General features: G+C 44.0%; 1 protein-coding gene across 1 annotated transcript in view; it reads right to left on the bottom strand.

Annotated features, from left to right (window-relative positions):
- Positions 1–1,048: 1,048 nt before the first annotated feature.
- The window catches only part of LOC135259148 (semaphorin-3E-like), a 35,983-nt gene continuing 21,231 nt past the window's right edge, over positions 1,049–15,800 (bottom strand). The window contains exons 6-17 of the mRNA XM_064343129.1: positions 15,454–15,570; positions 13,902–14,044; positions 11,673–11,787; positions 10,924–10,993; positions 9,604–9,748; positions 8,278–8,500; positions 6,996–7,087; positions 6,848–6,889; positions 5,835–6,001; positions 3,293–3,360; positions 3,003–3,136; positions 1,049–2,295 (exon numbers count right to left, since the gene is read on the bottom strand). Of these exons, the coding sequence (XP_064199199.1) occupies positions 1,822–2,295; positions 3,003–3,136; positions 3,293–3,360; positions 5,835–6,001; positions 6,848–6,889; positions 6,996–7,087; positions 8,278–8,500; positions 9,604–9,748; positions 10,924–10,993; positions 11,673–11,787; positions 13,902–14,044; positions 15,454–15,570 (1,790 nt within the window). The 3' untranslated portion in view covers positions 1,049–1,821. The remainder of the gene's footprint in view (positions 2,296–3,002; positions 3,137–3,292; positions 3,361–5,834; positions 6,002–6,847; positions 6,890–6,995; positions 7,088–8,277; positions 8,501–9,603; positions 9,749–10,923; positions 10,994–11,672; positions 11,788–13,901; positions 14,045–15,453; positions 15,571–15,800) is intronic.

The raw sequence follows: 15,800 nt of genomic DNA, 5'->3' as shown, positions 1-15,800 counted from the left end.
ATATGTAATGTAGCACTAAAATGAACATGACATGGAAGATAACCTGCTCCCAGGAAAGCCGGGCCTCCCGCTGTTTACCTTATTGCTACCAGCAACGCGCAGGCGACCGCTAGCTTCCGTGAGCCGTCCGCCATGTGGAGTGTGGCCAGGGCCGAGGCGTATTAGCCACAGCACAGGAAAGGTGACACTTTCAAAGACGATTAAGCATCTTTAATGGCAATTATTTATACGCTGCTGAAGAGGAATGGCATTCTCAGTTTGCCGAAAACGGCAGGTTCACAGGTTTGAAATCCGATGCGCAACAGGGAGCTCCCGGGAAAAGAGCCAGAGAGCGATATTTATAAAAAGCTGGAAATGGATTCTGGATGACAGAACAGAAGTAAGGAAATGGTGTGACCGAAGAATCATTAGGAACAAAATGCAGTTCGTGTAAATACAAAAATACAAAGCACCTGAACGTTTGGGGGGAAGGAGGGGGTGTCTATCTCGCAGGAATAACTTGAGCTCCCTGGTTCTAATGGAACGTGTCACAGACATAAGCAGGAAAATGTGTAACTGCCTTTCCACATCAGTACATTTTTCTATATCACCAGCGGTGTGTAGATGTGAATAGTATTATTGTTTCTCCTCAGACCAATTTCTGACATCCCTGATTGGTTTCCAAGTGGGTAATTATTCAGCCGACCTACAGCATTGTTAGATAATTCAGGCTGGATAGTGGAATGCCAGCAGTGTGGACAGTCTGAATAAACACTGAATACCTGTGTCTCAGATTACAACTGCAAGGCAGTGGAGAGTCTCCAGACATGCATGGGCGGGGATTATGCATTAATCATAAATGCAATCGTCGACGTGTACGCAATTAATCTAGATCTGGATCATGACTATAATATAAAAAAAGTATATATTTAACAGTTCAGTCCATCTCTTGTTACTTGGGTGGAGCTTTTCCAACTAAAAGAACAATATTGAGCTCACATCTCAGTAGGAGAATTGAGATGAAGGCTTCTGGCTTTCAGAATTTTTTTTCCTTTCCTGCATATTACAGTGAGATTTGAGGTTAATTTTAATTTGAAATTAACAAATAACTGGAAAATGATTGAACAAATGTTGCTTACATACATAATAACTACCAGACAGAGCATTGCTGTTTCAGATAGCAGACCAAGTGTCAATCACTAAAATACAACTTGGTACTTGATACCTGCTTTACAGCAATACCATGCCATGTCTCCCAGTTCATTCAGTCAATTGCTTTATATATCAATTAAAATATTCTTTTGCAGGCATTTCTGTTGAAGATACATTTGACGTTATTGTACAAAACAAAGTGACAGCTTATTTCAAACTTCATGGATTGATGTCCACAAAGGTTTTGAGGTGTTATGCAATGTCCATCAGCTAAGGGGAGCCATCAGACAGGGTACAGTGTGGGCACATGACGCTACCAATACATAAGCATAGAGAGAAAGCCTCACAATTACATTAAAATCTCGAACAGTACTACAGTATGTTTCCAGTTTTAGATAATGAGAACACTTCAAAATTAGTACGTCAGTCACATCACAAGTTGATATTACAATAATTTAAACAGGTACCGGACTAAAATATATATATGCGCATACAACATTGCGTATTTCTCTAAACAGTGGTTTTAAACACATACACAGCTTGCACTTCTTAAGTGATGAGTCCATCTGAATCCAATAACAAAGCAAGATTCTGTCCGCTCTGTTTCCAAAGGTCGCATCATTGCTTTGTTCTGTGCCGTTCAACTGAAAGGAAAAAAAGCTCTATTGTTCTGCGAGAGGTGAGCGTTTCTCAGGTGACCAGGGCGTGCCTCGGCGTGCGGTGGTGGTCCCCCCGCGCCCTCCCTCGCCTCTCCTGCGAGTGCGGGAACCTCCATTTGGGCTGCAGGGACTTGAGCTTCTTGCGCCTCCTGTCTGAGCACCACACCCTCTCGCAGTATTCCTCCACCTTGTGGAAATTGCTGTAGCCAATGAGCTGGAGGAAGTCCTTGTACCAGAGCTTGGAGGTGGAGCCATGAGGGAGCATGGGAACGGGGCAGGGCGGCGCCTTGTGCTGGCCGCCTCCCCCTTCCTCTTCCGCTTCCTCCGCCCTGTGGAAAAGCTCCTCCACGCGCTCCTCCTCCAGGACCTCCAGCGCGATCCGCGCCACATCTTGGATAAAGCCGTGTTCCACGGACTGGCAGAGGTAGGTGCCGGCATCCATCTTGCGCAGTTTGAGGAAGAGGAGGCCGTGCGGTGTCTTCACTACCCTGTTATCTGCTCTCACCTGGGAACACACACCGTACCATAGGGTGTCACCAGCTCCTGTTAGCCCCGTCTCTTTGCCTGCACTGCTTCACCATGGAAACAGCCCATCCCACTGCACTTTTCCGTTCTGCTGTATTACGTCAGCTTTACAAATGAGTGTGTTTGAGTGCACACCACTTTTTTTCACAGAGCATTTGTTTTCTGATAACCTTTTTTAACTTCCTCTTTAGTTCACTGTTGACGTTTAATGATCATTTGTGAGCGATCATTTTTTCATTTTCAAAATAAGCACAAAATGTTTATTGCATGATTTTATTTAAAATAATTCGAAATAAAGTAATCATTATTATGTTAATCAATGGACATAAGCCTTTCATCTCTTTTCTCTTGTCTTCTAACACATTTTTTATAATAGTTGCATTTTGTTACTTTATATCATTGTACTGGTAAAATGCCGAATGTGTACTTCTGAATAATTTTCTTCCGAAAATCCCTTTGAACATTTTTCCACATTAATTTTATTAAGCAGTTTTATTCCATTAAGCTGTGCTTCAAGCAATAAACATTTCATGGATTGATTTTAGACCCAAGTAATTATATTTTCCGTATCCTTCATGCACAGTCAGAGAAAAAATAATAATAATTAAAAGAAAACACAAAAAGTAACAGCTCTTTTAATAGTGTGTCAAAAGCCTGATGAAACAGGATGCTCAGAGAAAATCTTACCTCTTCCTTGTCAGTGCTTCTTTGTATAAACCAGTGGACTTTAGCCAGCGGCGATCTTGGACTGCATTCAAGAAGAGTACTGTTGTTCTCTACCCCATACACTGACTTCTCCTCTACTTTCTGGGGCTGCTCTCCTGTGGAGACAGTGGGGCTCAGACGTATGGAGAAATACACATTGAGCTCCATAATGAAACGTCTTGTGTCAAAGAGTAAAGAAAGGAAAAACTTGTGGTGTCCTTCAACATAATCTCACTCTTGCAAGTACATGCCTCTGTGTCTGTGGGACATACCATTCATCTGAAGGCCGTTGCACTGCTGAGCGGCGTTTCCATGACGAACATCTTGTCTTCTGAAGCGCCTGTGAGACAAGATGAAAAAAAAAACAAAACACAAGCTGATGAGCCAGACAAACATTGTTCTAATCCTGAAGTGCAAAGTGTGGAAAATCCACATGGGGATCTGAAGCAACACGAGGTGAGGAATTCAAATCAAACAAGCTACACTCTTCTGAGTGTAATTCTCAGGACAGCGACTCAGCACTGAGTATATGTGTGTAACACTTGCCTTGTACAACAAATGAGTACAATAGGATATTGGGGAGGGAGAATTGTTGAGACAAGTTGATAACAAGCAGGAAGCCACAGCCAAGTCGGTGACGGAGCAGAGGCAATGCCCTCACTTGCTGCTGTGCACTAATAAATAAGGTGCCAGGAGAGACTGGCGATTATACAAGGGTGACCTTATTGAGCTATGCCAAGCAATTTTATTTATTTATTCATTTTAATAAAGAAGAGCAGACAGTCCACTCTCTTTATGTATTTATTCTCAGTATTATGACAGTGGGATAACAGAGAGGGGTACAGATAGAGAAAAGGGTTGGTGTCCCTACCAGTAAAGAGAGTACCATGGTAGGGACTCCAACCCACTGGGCACATGGGGAGAATGTATCTATGGGTTCAAAGTCAGCAACCTTATAGACTGCACCCCAGGGCCTCGACTTGCAAGACAAATTTTAAAAGAATAAGATGCTGATGAAGATGATGTAATACGCTCAGCACGACTATGAGACTTCTGAGAGCATAATTCTTCTGAATGCATAGAAATCAGCTTTCATGGGATTAATACACTTTAGAGCAGGTAACTTACGTTTAAATCTTGAAGGGCCACGGTGTCTGCTGGTTTCTGGTGTGTTCCTGCACTTACAAGCTTAATTTAGGTCATTGATTGTCTGCACATCTTTGCATGGCCTATATTGGCTTTTGACAGAACAGAAACCACAAAAACCCAGAGACGCTGTGGGCCTCCAGGATTGAGACGTTTTAGAAGATGCTTTATCTGTGCCACTGCATTGTGGCATTGTGGCAGAGAGTACACTGCCACCTACAAGCACTAACCAAATCCTGAGTACAGAAACTTCGGCCATCAGGCTGGAAAAAGTCACAAGGTGGCGTGCCTGCTGATATTATCCCACCAAAGGCTCTGTTCAATTAACAAACATCTCAGCATCTGACCTGCCATCTTGTGATAGCACATAGCTTTTCCAGTCAGCCAGTCCAGATTAATGAAGGCCAGAATTATGCGGAAATATTGCACGCCTCATTTACAACCACCTGTGCCAGGGTTTTAACGGTAAGCATGGGCAGTGGGCGTGTGGCGTAAAACTGTGAAACTGCGGTAGTTCTCCTCCTCTTCTCCCACCAGGCCTCTCCTCACCTACTTTCAGCTGCGTGAGAGCACGCACGCTCTCCATTTATTTAAAAAACGCCGCAGAGTTTCAGCTACGCGCTGCAGCGGGTCCCCGCTGAGCCTGGCTGGGTGTACGGATCGCCCCATCTCCCCACCCCCCAGGCAGCTCTCCTGTTCCCCTGGGCCAGTGTGCTGTGGGCCCAGGTCCCCTGATACCTCCGATACGGAACCACGGGACGCGCGAATAAAGGAATCCGGCGGAGGATTAATGACGAGATGAAGGTGTGTTAGCGAAGCTGGTGGCGTGAGATAAGGGTGCAGGAAACACAAACCGGGAGCCAGACAGCTGCAGATGCAGGCCTGCGCTGCACTGCTTCCTAAGATCAGACACAGGCGGTCTACAGCGGGAACGGGCGCCCAGACTATTTACAGAATGGGAAAAGCAGCATGCGCCAAATCAGTGCAATCTCAGCAAATTCCGTGAAGTACAGAAATGGTCGAAGCACATTTTTTAATGCTATTTTTAACCAAAGTGTGGAATTGGCAAGATGCCTTTTTTGGGCAATGCAAACATAAGCAAAACTGTCACAACATTATGCTTGAGTAAAGATATAGAATACCTCATTTACTAGAGAAATACAATGATAGAAAAAAGGTTTTCCAATCTGATACAACTAAACCTAGCTATGTTGTCTTTGCACTGAAGAAGTCTAGTACTTCCTCAGCATCCCTGTGCTCTGAAAGCAAAGTCAATGCATTGCGGCTGTCTGTCAGAACACAAATACTTACCTTAATTCTGTTCAGTCTTCTGAGTGTTAATCAATTGAACTCTACGTCATTTATTTATGACTCAAGGAAAATGATTCAGCCAACCAAATCCCTCACTTCTTGAATGATGCTCCGTCCAATCATGCTTCACCATGTGAAGCTAGTGTTAGCACAGTCCTGATTCAATACCAGCCTGTGGAACCTATCCACACTTTGGAACAATACTCTAACAGGATGAGCTGCATGGCAAATTTGATGGGTATTTATATTAAAACGAAATTACTGATTCTTGTTGCAAAGGCAAAAATGTTTAAGGAACTTTCTCATAAGGATAAAGGAGCCCCACTGCACCTCCCACATCTACCTGAGTGATCTTACCTTTTGGTATGGATCCCAGCAGGGTAGTACCTGGAGCAGGTCACCCCATCCCAGGCACAGTAGGGGTCGCGTGCCAGGCAGCAGTCCGCACATGCCGACCCGTACAGGTCGCACTGGTGAGCCTTCACCTGGGCCACGCCAAACTCTGACCCCACGTACAGCTGTTGCTGGAGGACAAACCGCAGAACACAGACTCAATGCAAGGAGCAGCGTAGGGTTAAATACCTCCTACTACTTTTCCACATGCTAATCATTTAACAAGCTAATAACATATTTATTCTGTCTGGAAAAAAGTAGTTGTAAAATAAACTGTAAATAAATTCATATTCACATAGGTAGGGTTAGGGTTAGGGTATGCCAAGTAGTTAACATATCAACAGTCTATAAAATGCAGATGTGCAGCCGCTTCATACACCCTACCACACACTCTCCCAAGTGCTTATTTCCTCACCTTAACAAGGTGCATTAGGAACAGCTGTGCTACATCTTATTTTTCAGTTTCTATTTAAATTGTATGGTATAGCTATACAATACATTATTATTTCATCAAGAGATCCAGACCACTGTGTACAAAAGTGCTTGCTTGCGTGTTCATTGCTGCCACTCCTTTGTCAAAAATGTTATGGTTTCATCAGTGATACTGTACCGTGTCTGTGTTGTGGTGCAAAATAAAATGACCTTGGGCGGTGCTGACTTCATTACTTCACAATTTCCACTTATGATTTAAACACACATCAGGAAATTCTTCAGCTATGGCTTGGTGATCCCTGCTACAGAGGACTGGCTCTAACACAAGGTAAGCACTACAGTGGGATGTCCCCTGTGATTACCAATTGTCTAGGAAAATTGCATTTTAAAATGTAGATTTTCTGTGTAAAGTGCACAGAAACATAGTCCTCTTCCTACGCTATTGGATGCAAGCTGTTTTTTGCTCTGTGTGGTACCATCTAGTGGCGTGATGCATGCAATTACAAGCTTTAACATTTGCAAAATGTGAAAATAATAATTCATACCCTTTTAGCTGAGATTATAATTTCAGTTATTGGAACAGGAACCTAAAAAAGAAAAAAAATGTTTCTTTGACAAAGTAAAATGACCATGAATCATTAAATAGCATGTAGTACGTCAATGTCAGCAACATGCATAGGAATAGGTATGTACCTTGAAAACATGAAGTTCCTCCAGAAGCAATTCCTCTACCGTATCAGTCTCTTTTTTGTAAATAGTGATCACTTTCAACACAACAGAGTTATCTGAAGGAGGAAAAAAGTCTTCATATTACACACAATACAATGGTGACCCCAGACTAGAACATATCTAGTCTCCTAAAATATACTTAACATTTTCTTCTCAAGGTCTCAGGAGACTAGAACCTGGTTTCATCAAAGTATCTAAGTTTCTAACAAATTTGAACAATATATGAGTGTATGATCTGTAAACTTGATTTTGCACAGACAAAAATCAAAACCTTCATCCCTGCCACAGAAATGGCTAAATGGCCTGTCAATGCTGTGAGACTGATGATGTAAGCTGTGTTTTTTTGCTCTGTCGGAGCTCACTGGAGTCACCAGATGCATTGTTCCCGTACACTTGACATGGTAGTCATGGTAACAGCTGCAGGAAATTCACACTCGGCGTGGCTCTTGAGAGCTGAGTAAATGATTCTACATGAACCATTAAAGTAGCGGCGTTTGACATCAGATGCATGCGCATGTGCTTTGTGTGTAAAAGCATAATTAGCGCAACGAAAACAAGAGCTGCGGATGAGGTTTTTGAAAAACCTTCGGGGAACTGTGAACACTGCGAGATTGACAAGCAATGCAATCAGCTTCCCTTTCCACAGTTTGATTTGGGTCCATCAAGTCACCAGCATTCCAGTGAATCAGTTACTGGCATATATCTCAGTACTTCTCTTGTTTTTCTGGAAACATACACGCAGTGCACCAGATAAAGCCTTCATAATTACATTAACAAAACAGAATCTACTTCAAAAGCCTTTGGTATGAAATTTATTGCATGGTTTTCAGGTTTCACTCTCTAAGAGACCGAAATTGCTAAAGGGCACCTTGAATTTACATGGGAAATGAATTAACCACAGATAAAACATTTTGTTAAGTTGACGTTTTTTTGTCAAACAATGGGAGGTGATACGTGATTACTATTTTTATTTTTTTGGGGTCAGGGGCACATTAAGATCTGCATATGCTAGTTGAATGAATGAATTGATTGAATCACATTCAATCAATGTTAGCCCAATCTGTGCTTGTTTTAAATAAGGCATAATTTTCCCAGACATAATTTCGGGGGTAATATTTGGCGATTACTGAACTCACCAAACTGTATTTATGAAGAAAAAAAAAACATTAATGTATTCATGTTTTCTTTGTAGGGTAGGGACAAACATTGTTTTGATAACGCCAATTATGTAATTTTAGGGTCTCACCCGTTCCGATGAAAAGCACATCGTAGTGGCCGTCCTGGGCCTCCACGCGGTCCACTGCCACCTGAGTGAGCCTCCTCTCCCCGTCGGTGCGGAGCAGGACGGGCCGGCGGTGCAGCGGGTGCACGGGCTGGAACATGACCGGGTGGTCGCGGGCGAAGCGCAGCACCTCGTCTGGGTACTCCTTGGAGCTGGAGTACTGGCCTCCGTTCACCTTGCTGGCGCACTGGGGAGCAGGAGAGGAAGAGACGGGGAAAAACACGGATTAGCAGCTGGGGCAAACGGCACTTACTCCGCCGCACCAGCTTCTCTGCTTTTTGGTGACTCAACCAGCTCCGGCACAATGCGCTGGGCCGCTGGCCTGGATTGTCCCGTACCGTCGCCATTCTTTCACCGAAAGGAAGGAAGGGGAGAACGTGACAATTAAAGCCATGGAACTGCAAGGGCCGGTTAATTTGTACGGCTGTGGATTACACAAGAGGTCTGCCCTCTCGCTGAACCTCTGTGAGGCACTATTGTCATTGTAATAATGCGGCAGATGATGAAGAGAAAGGGAGACATGTAAATTACATTCCCCTGGAGGTACGAGCTTTCAGAGCAGGTTGCTACGGTTTCAGCATAGTTGTTCCAATTTTTAATGCGCTCTATAAAGGTCAGCTGGAGAGGCGGGGGAGGGGGACGGGGAGGGGGAGGGGAAACCTCCTCCGTACGATCTCATTGATGATAGATTGCGATGGAAATGAAATGGAACCCTCAGAACAAGCTGCCGGGATATCGCTCGCAATAATGACATCTCAAGCGAGACGGGGGAGTCGTTCGCATACTGATGGCTACAAACAGCCCGGGAATTATCTGATGCGCCGGTCATTGACGGCTCCTCGTTTCAAACGCGAGTCAATCAAAATCGGAAGCGTGTTGGCAGCAGCGTGTCTCGCCGCCAATTTCCTGGCGGGTCAAGGAGGTTCCAGGAGGCATTTGCAGACATGATAATAATGGATTATGTGTCTTTTATGACATATGATCAGTCAAAGGACACCGGGGCCCACGCAAAGAAAGGTGGACACAGGACTAAGGCAGTTCATAGATCTCTCTCTGACAGGGCTACAATTATCTGTGCCCACAACACCTCTTTCTGGTCAAATTTTCTATTTTTGCTTCCGCATTTTCTTTTTCCACTCAAAAGCTTTCAGAATGGACATGGCCTATTGCTCTTCTCGCTTGATTAATTTCACACTGTCCCATCGTTCATAGAGTTTAGCTGATGGTGGAAAGTTGTAAAAGCAATCCCGTTTTCAAGGTCAGACTTTTAAGGCTCAGTTTAGTACTTACCGATCCCGGTCTTGGGAAAGGGACCCTGCCTTCGAAGGCTGTCCAGTGATGCTCTGGGCGGTCTTTGTGGGCAAAAGGTCCGTTGAAAGCTGCCCGGATGTGGTCCATGTGGTAGACACACACGGCATAGCCCTTAAAGATGTTACTGAGGAAGAGAGAGAGAGAGAGAGAGAGAGAGAGAGAGCCTGTTGTCAGGTCGGAGGGCTACAGTGATGGGCTAGGCTAGGAATCCCAGGGAAGGTTGATTGAGACCTTACTCATTTTTTGAGGTATGGAATATATACCACTTCAACCTTACAGCTGGAGATGGATCCGAAGAAAATCAATAACATATAAACCTCAAGACTTCAACCCTGTTTGTCGAGCCTCAAGATGACAGCTCGAGTGAAAGAACACCAATGCTTTCAGGCAATTTCCATAGTCCCAGCTCTCCTTTGCATTCTCCCTAGTGTCTGACATGACCTGCGGCTGAGAAATGGAGATTTTGCTGTGTGATCCATTACAGCATATGGGCCCTCTCTGTGCCATCGGCATAGTGTCTTGCAGTGTGTCACCTACACATTCCTGGGAAAAACTGCTCGTATTATACAAATTGTGTTATGCAGTTGCCAGTATTTATTTGTTTGATCTCTTTCATGGGTACCATTAACAGTTCCAGAACTCATGGCTCCCGCTGTTCAAAAGGCAAGCTAATCTGCAGATGGATTATGTAGGTGGAATAAATACATAACAGGGAGAAAAGGTAATTCTGTCCTACACTACTCATTGAAATAACTGTCACAACATGAGAGTGCTTGATAGTATTTATTTTCTTGCCCGCAGTGAATCATAAATATGGATACTTCAGCTCAGGAAGTACCTGGCTGAATAACTTTCCTTATTCTGGTTATGATTCCAGCATATTACCCACTGTGCCACATTTTTGGACCTGAACGTGTGTGTGTGTGTGTGTGTGTGTGTGTGTGTATGTGTGCATGTGCCAGAGACTGGCAATGTTGGCTGTCATTTAGGACTACAACCTTCCTTGGGCCACACAATTGAAGTTCTGAATTTTTTTTGTTTATTTTTGGACCACACTCTACTTGAACAGAATTATTATTAAGCTATGAGTCTGCAATGACTGGTTCTCCGGTCCACGAGTGCTGCTGATATCGTGCCGACAAATCCTCTCCGATCTGTGCTAATGCCACTCCCCACCCCGGTCCGCGATTGCTAACACCCTCCCCCCAGTCTGTGATTGCCTCCAAAATCCTACAGCCGCCTCTGTGTGTGTGCGTGTGTGTGCGTGTGTGTGCGTGTGTTTGGCGAGTCTTGGCTGACCTGGTGGTACTGAACAGGCCGAAGATCTCCGGGTTCTTCTCGTCCTTCTTCTTCAGCACAAACACGTCCTCTGAAAAACAGATGAAAGCGTTGCGGGGGCGCTCTTAAAGAGAGAGAGAGAGGCATGTGCGTTTGTGTTTGAGTGTGCAGTGACCCGGCTCCTGCTCGGCAGGTGTTTCTTATGTCTCCCGTGCTGAATATTTCACAGCCCAGTGAGCAGGAGGGTGGGGGGTGGGGGTGGGTGTGTGGGGGGGGCTGCGTCCTTTGAACTGGGCCGTGCTTAACGGACGGCAGGCTCTCTGCTGGCTGCCGCTCAGTCAGAACCAGGTCCTGGGCCGTACGTCTCAAGTGGAGCAGTTATAGGGAAAATGTGACGGGCCGTTTGGACTTCCGCTCATGGCGGGAGAGGGGTGGGAGGGGGATTGCGTCACCCGTGTCCCGCTCCACAGGGCGCGAGTGATTTCCCTGCTTTTCTTTTCAGGGCTGGGGGGGGATTTACCAGCCGTACTGAAGAATCCTTCCCAGCGAGAGCTGAATAAATGAAGCAGCACGGATCTGAGCGCGTGCGAAGAGTCAGCCAGCCGAACGCTGAGAGGGCGGAATCTGTGAGCGCTGAGCCGAGGCGTTGGGCCGAAGAGAGAGTGAGTCATCGGCGCTGCAGGGCGGGGCTGAGTCATGTGAGCGTTGGGGTGGGGCGGCGGGGGTGGGGGGTGGGGTGGTGATGGTTGCCCTATTCAGCTGGGTCTTACCCAACTCATCAAAGTGAGTGTCGATCCCATTGGGGCCAGGGACAGAACAGATCAGACGGGTCTTGCTGAAAGAGCTCCACTTGTTCACCAGCATCCTTTGGCCCCCCAGATCATTCTAGCAGAACATGAGAGAGACACAGAGTGAGGTGTGGACATTAATTGTGATTTGGTGTGTCCTATTTTTATGAACTAAATGCAGTTTTTCATTAATCCCATGCCAGATGTGTCATGATTGGCCACAGGGGGTGCTGTCCCAAGGGAAGGGGATATTCCTTATGTCATGCACTATCATATGCCTAATGCAGATCTAATTATTTAGGGTATCTTTGCTGATGTCCTGGCCCTTTGCTAAAAAAAAAGCTTTTTGACTATGTACCACTCATTAAATGGTTTCTCTTGCATTTGCAAAACTATTAAAAACGCAAATATAATCTGTACGGTGGAAAATTAAGGCATTATGCCTTTGCCACACGGGTAAATACACAAGTGCACTTGTGCATTATTAATGCATTTTGCTGTGTCTGCAGTTCCAGAGAAGCCTATTGTGAGTGCATTATGAGGTGCATTGTGACCAACACATTACAGCTGTGTAATTAGATTGGCAGATCCCTCAGTCTCTTTTTCAATTTGTGTGCGGCTTCATAAGAAATCTATGTATATGTACCTCGCAGACAATCTTGCTTAGTGATGATTCAGGTTTTCAACTTTCACAGAATCAAAAATGAATCTGGCTGGCCGGATTTAAAGTTGCTAAGAAACAACTAACTTGATGGCCTTCTTCTGCAATCCTTGGCCTGGAGGCATTGGATTCTCAAATTTATTGATATAATTTATATGGCGGTCTCTACAGCTTGCATCCATGATGGTAGGGCAAGTACAATGAAAGCTCAAAGTGCTGACACTGAAACTGTATGGGGCTTATTGCGATGATGCTTTCATGTGTCTGTATATACACCTTCAAACGCAGACTGAAGACTCATCTCTTCAGGCTGCACCTCTCCCCACCCCTCCCTAGCCTATAGTTCAGCTCACTGTACCTAGTTAGGATAATATGATTATGTTAGTGTATCTGGCAGGATTGTTTTTGTCTGATTAGGTGTGATTAGATGTGATTCCAGTGCTAGTTTGTACTTGGTAGGATTCTTGCTTGCTGAACAAGCTTACTCTACAGGGTTGGAGTCCTGATCGATGTGGTCACTTCTGGCACTACGATCCTTACTTCACTCTAGTGTTTCTTTTGCACCTCTACATCATGAACCTATGCACTTGTTGTACGTCGCTCTGGATAAGAGCTTCTGCTAAATGCCTATAATGTAATGTAATGTATATGAGTGGAATCTGTGTGACATACTGAATTCCTCTGATTATACCAATTTTGTTTATTAGTGATGGTGTCATAGGGTGAGGAAGGGTCATGGAGGGTTGGGTGTTTTGTTTTTCTCAGTTTCTTTTATTTTAATTTATTTTGAGTTCAGAAACGTCTTATACATGTGTAAGTATTATAAAAAATGCAATCACAAAAACCAAATCGATAAATAGAAATGAGGGAAGTTGTCATACAATGGAATCATTTTAGCTGTGGCGAAAATTTTCTTTTTTAAGGGATCCTTCGCTGGGGGAGAAAAATTGAAATGAATGCAAAGACAGAAAATTGCTTACTTTTTAAAGCCTTGTTAAAAAGGCGTCTTGTCAAGGCGCTGCGTATCCAGTTGTGTGCTCTTTGTGGTCATTGATTCGCATCAATGTATTTTGCATTCAACTGCATGCCTTGGCATTAAATCAACTCAGCCTCTCTTAAAACCACATCATTGGGTTCTGAGAACAGTTAACTGCCCCATAAAATGGAAGGCTTTGGAACCCGAGAGGCAGCAATCACACAGGGTATTTCTTCCTGTGGTTATTAACAAATTAAAGGCCTGAACTTTCTTCAATACCACTTATAAAAAACTGATTTGAATTAAATGTGGTTTTAAAAAATGTACGATTTGCTGCATTTTAGCTTTAAATGGTGCGGTTTGCACTGTTCACTAGAAGGCAGTCCAAGATTTCAACTTTGAAAAAGAAATCACTGTTGAAATGAACATAACACCAAGTGACAACTCAATATAATATTATTCAGTGTTACTGCAACTATACTACAACATAGCTCTTATGGTTTTCCGTTATGGTCCAGCTGCACTAATTACTATTTGATTACAAATGCATCATAAATATTCAAAGCAGCCTCACCGCACAGACTCTTGCCACCTTGGTGTAAACAGCATTGTTCCCACTTTCAATATCCACAGCTTTTTCAGTGAAGAAGAAGTACACTTTGTCATCATCCTGGTCATCATTGTCTGGAATGACCACTGATCCAACAAACTTTGGCTCTGTTAAAAAATAAAAAATAATCATAGACTTAAAAAAACTAGTCATTGACATTATTTCACTTTTACCTTGTAAAAATGTACAAAGCATGACTGGGTATGGCCATATCTGGATTGTAGGATTTGAAGAACTCGAATGGCCAGAGGTACAGTATAGTTCTGTGATGAAGAGCTTAATCTTTTGTTCAAATATATAAATATGACTATTCTCATATGCCAGGCAGACATGACACAGTGAGAGCCAGTGGTTTTGTTGGCAAACAAAGAATGCAAATCTCTGCTCCTACACCTGTGGAATTCTAAATTTGTCTCACTGAAAGCCAATTCTGAAAATGATTAGGGGAGAGAATGGTATCTTTCATTGCTGGCTGTGCCTTCTAAACTGGCCCGGGGAGGGGTTGAGTATCAGTGTGACAGCAACATGTCAGAGACGAACAGGAAGCTTAATTTTTTTCATCACTTTAGTAGAATCTCCACTGTCTGTCAAAGCTTCCTGTACATTTTCTGACCTCACTAAAGAGGGGAATGGGTTCAGGACTGGACATCAGATGTCTGAGAGGCCTTCCTGCAGGGCTAGGTGATTTATGGCAAACTAGCAGGGGGGTGCTACGTTTAAGGAGCCCCCCCCCCCCATACTAGCACAGAGACTCGCCTAGCCCCCCTGGAGAGCACACACTGCTCAACCGGGAGCTGCAGGGAGCCGGATAACTCACCGGCTGCACCTCGAAACCGCAACATCGCCAGAGACACCTGAATGCATTTTCCAGATACACACGGAAAAGGCATTAGCTTCCCTGAGCGCAGCGCTGTCATGAAACACTGCAACCCACACACACAGCAGGCGATGTGCCGTGCGTGTTCTAGCCACACTGCAATCTAAGGGCCTGGGCAATAATTATACAGTACATTCCAACCCATTAATCAATGCCTGCTTGTTCTTAAAAGCAGTTTGAAAGAAGGTCGTAAACAGTTGATGAACTGACAATTTAACTCAGTGTTAAAATCTTTAAAATGCAGTTTTTATGCAATACACACACACATACTGCTGTTACATACAATTTAACGTAGTTACTTTCCTACTAAAGTGACGTAAAAAACCCATAAAGATAATCTACTTACCTACTTAATTATAATTGCAGTATTTTTAATTATTGGTTGAGTTATAAATAAGAATTAATAAACTGCAATGAATTTAGTCACTGTTTTATAAGTATTAACTGGTTCTTAAAAGCACCTCTGATTTTTTTAGTGGAAAACAGATGTTCAGTCTTATTTGAATCTGACTGCAGCATCACCTGAGATAACACAGAGATCTCTCAATATTGACGTGACAGACTGATTGCAGAAGTGTTTTTGCCGGGGTGCAATTACTTGTTGGTGAGGACGAGAGCCGAGCTTCAGGGAATGCTCACCGTTCAGCTGCTGTCTGTCATCTCGCTCTGTCCTGGTGTAGCTGTGATTGTTCAGACGGCAGACCGCGGCATCGTTCTCCCAGTAATCTGTGTAAAGTCCGATGTACAACTCTCCTCCTGGCAGAGAGACAGAGACACAGCAGAGCAATCATGTTCCATTTTTCAGAACAAGGTATAAAAAAAAGTCATTCTGGTAAAGTCACTAAGTCATTGCACAAGAAAGAAACTAATTTTAAAAGGCAATGATTCCAATTGATTTTTATTTGAGCATGCATTGAGCATCCACAAGGGGGCAGTCCTGTAACTAAGAACCAGGTCACACTACCTGGGTAACAAAGGCAGCTTCT

Source organism: Anguilla rostrata, chromosome 7, assembly GCF_018555375.3.
Source record: "Anguilla rostrata isolate EN2019 chromosome 7, ASM1855537v3, whole genome shotgun sequence".
NCBI lineage: Eukaryota > Metazoa > Chordata > Actinopteri > Anguilliformes > Anguillidae > Anguilla > Anguilla rostrata.
The sequence above is the reverse complement of the archived record's forward strand: the minus strand, read 5'-3'. Positions and strand labels throughout refer to the sequence as shown.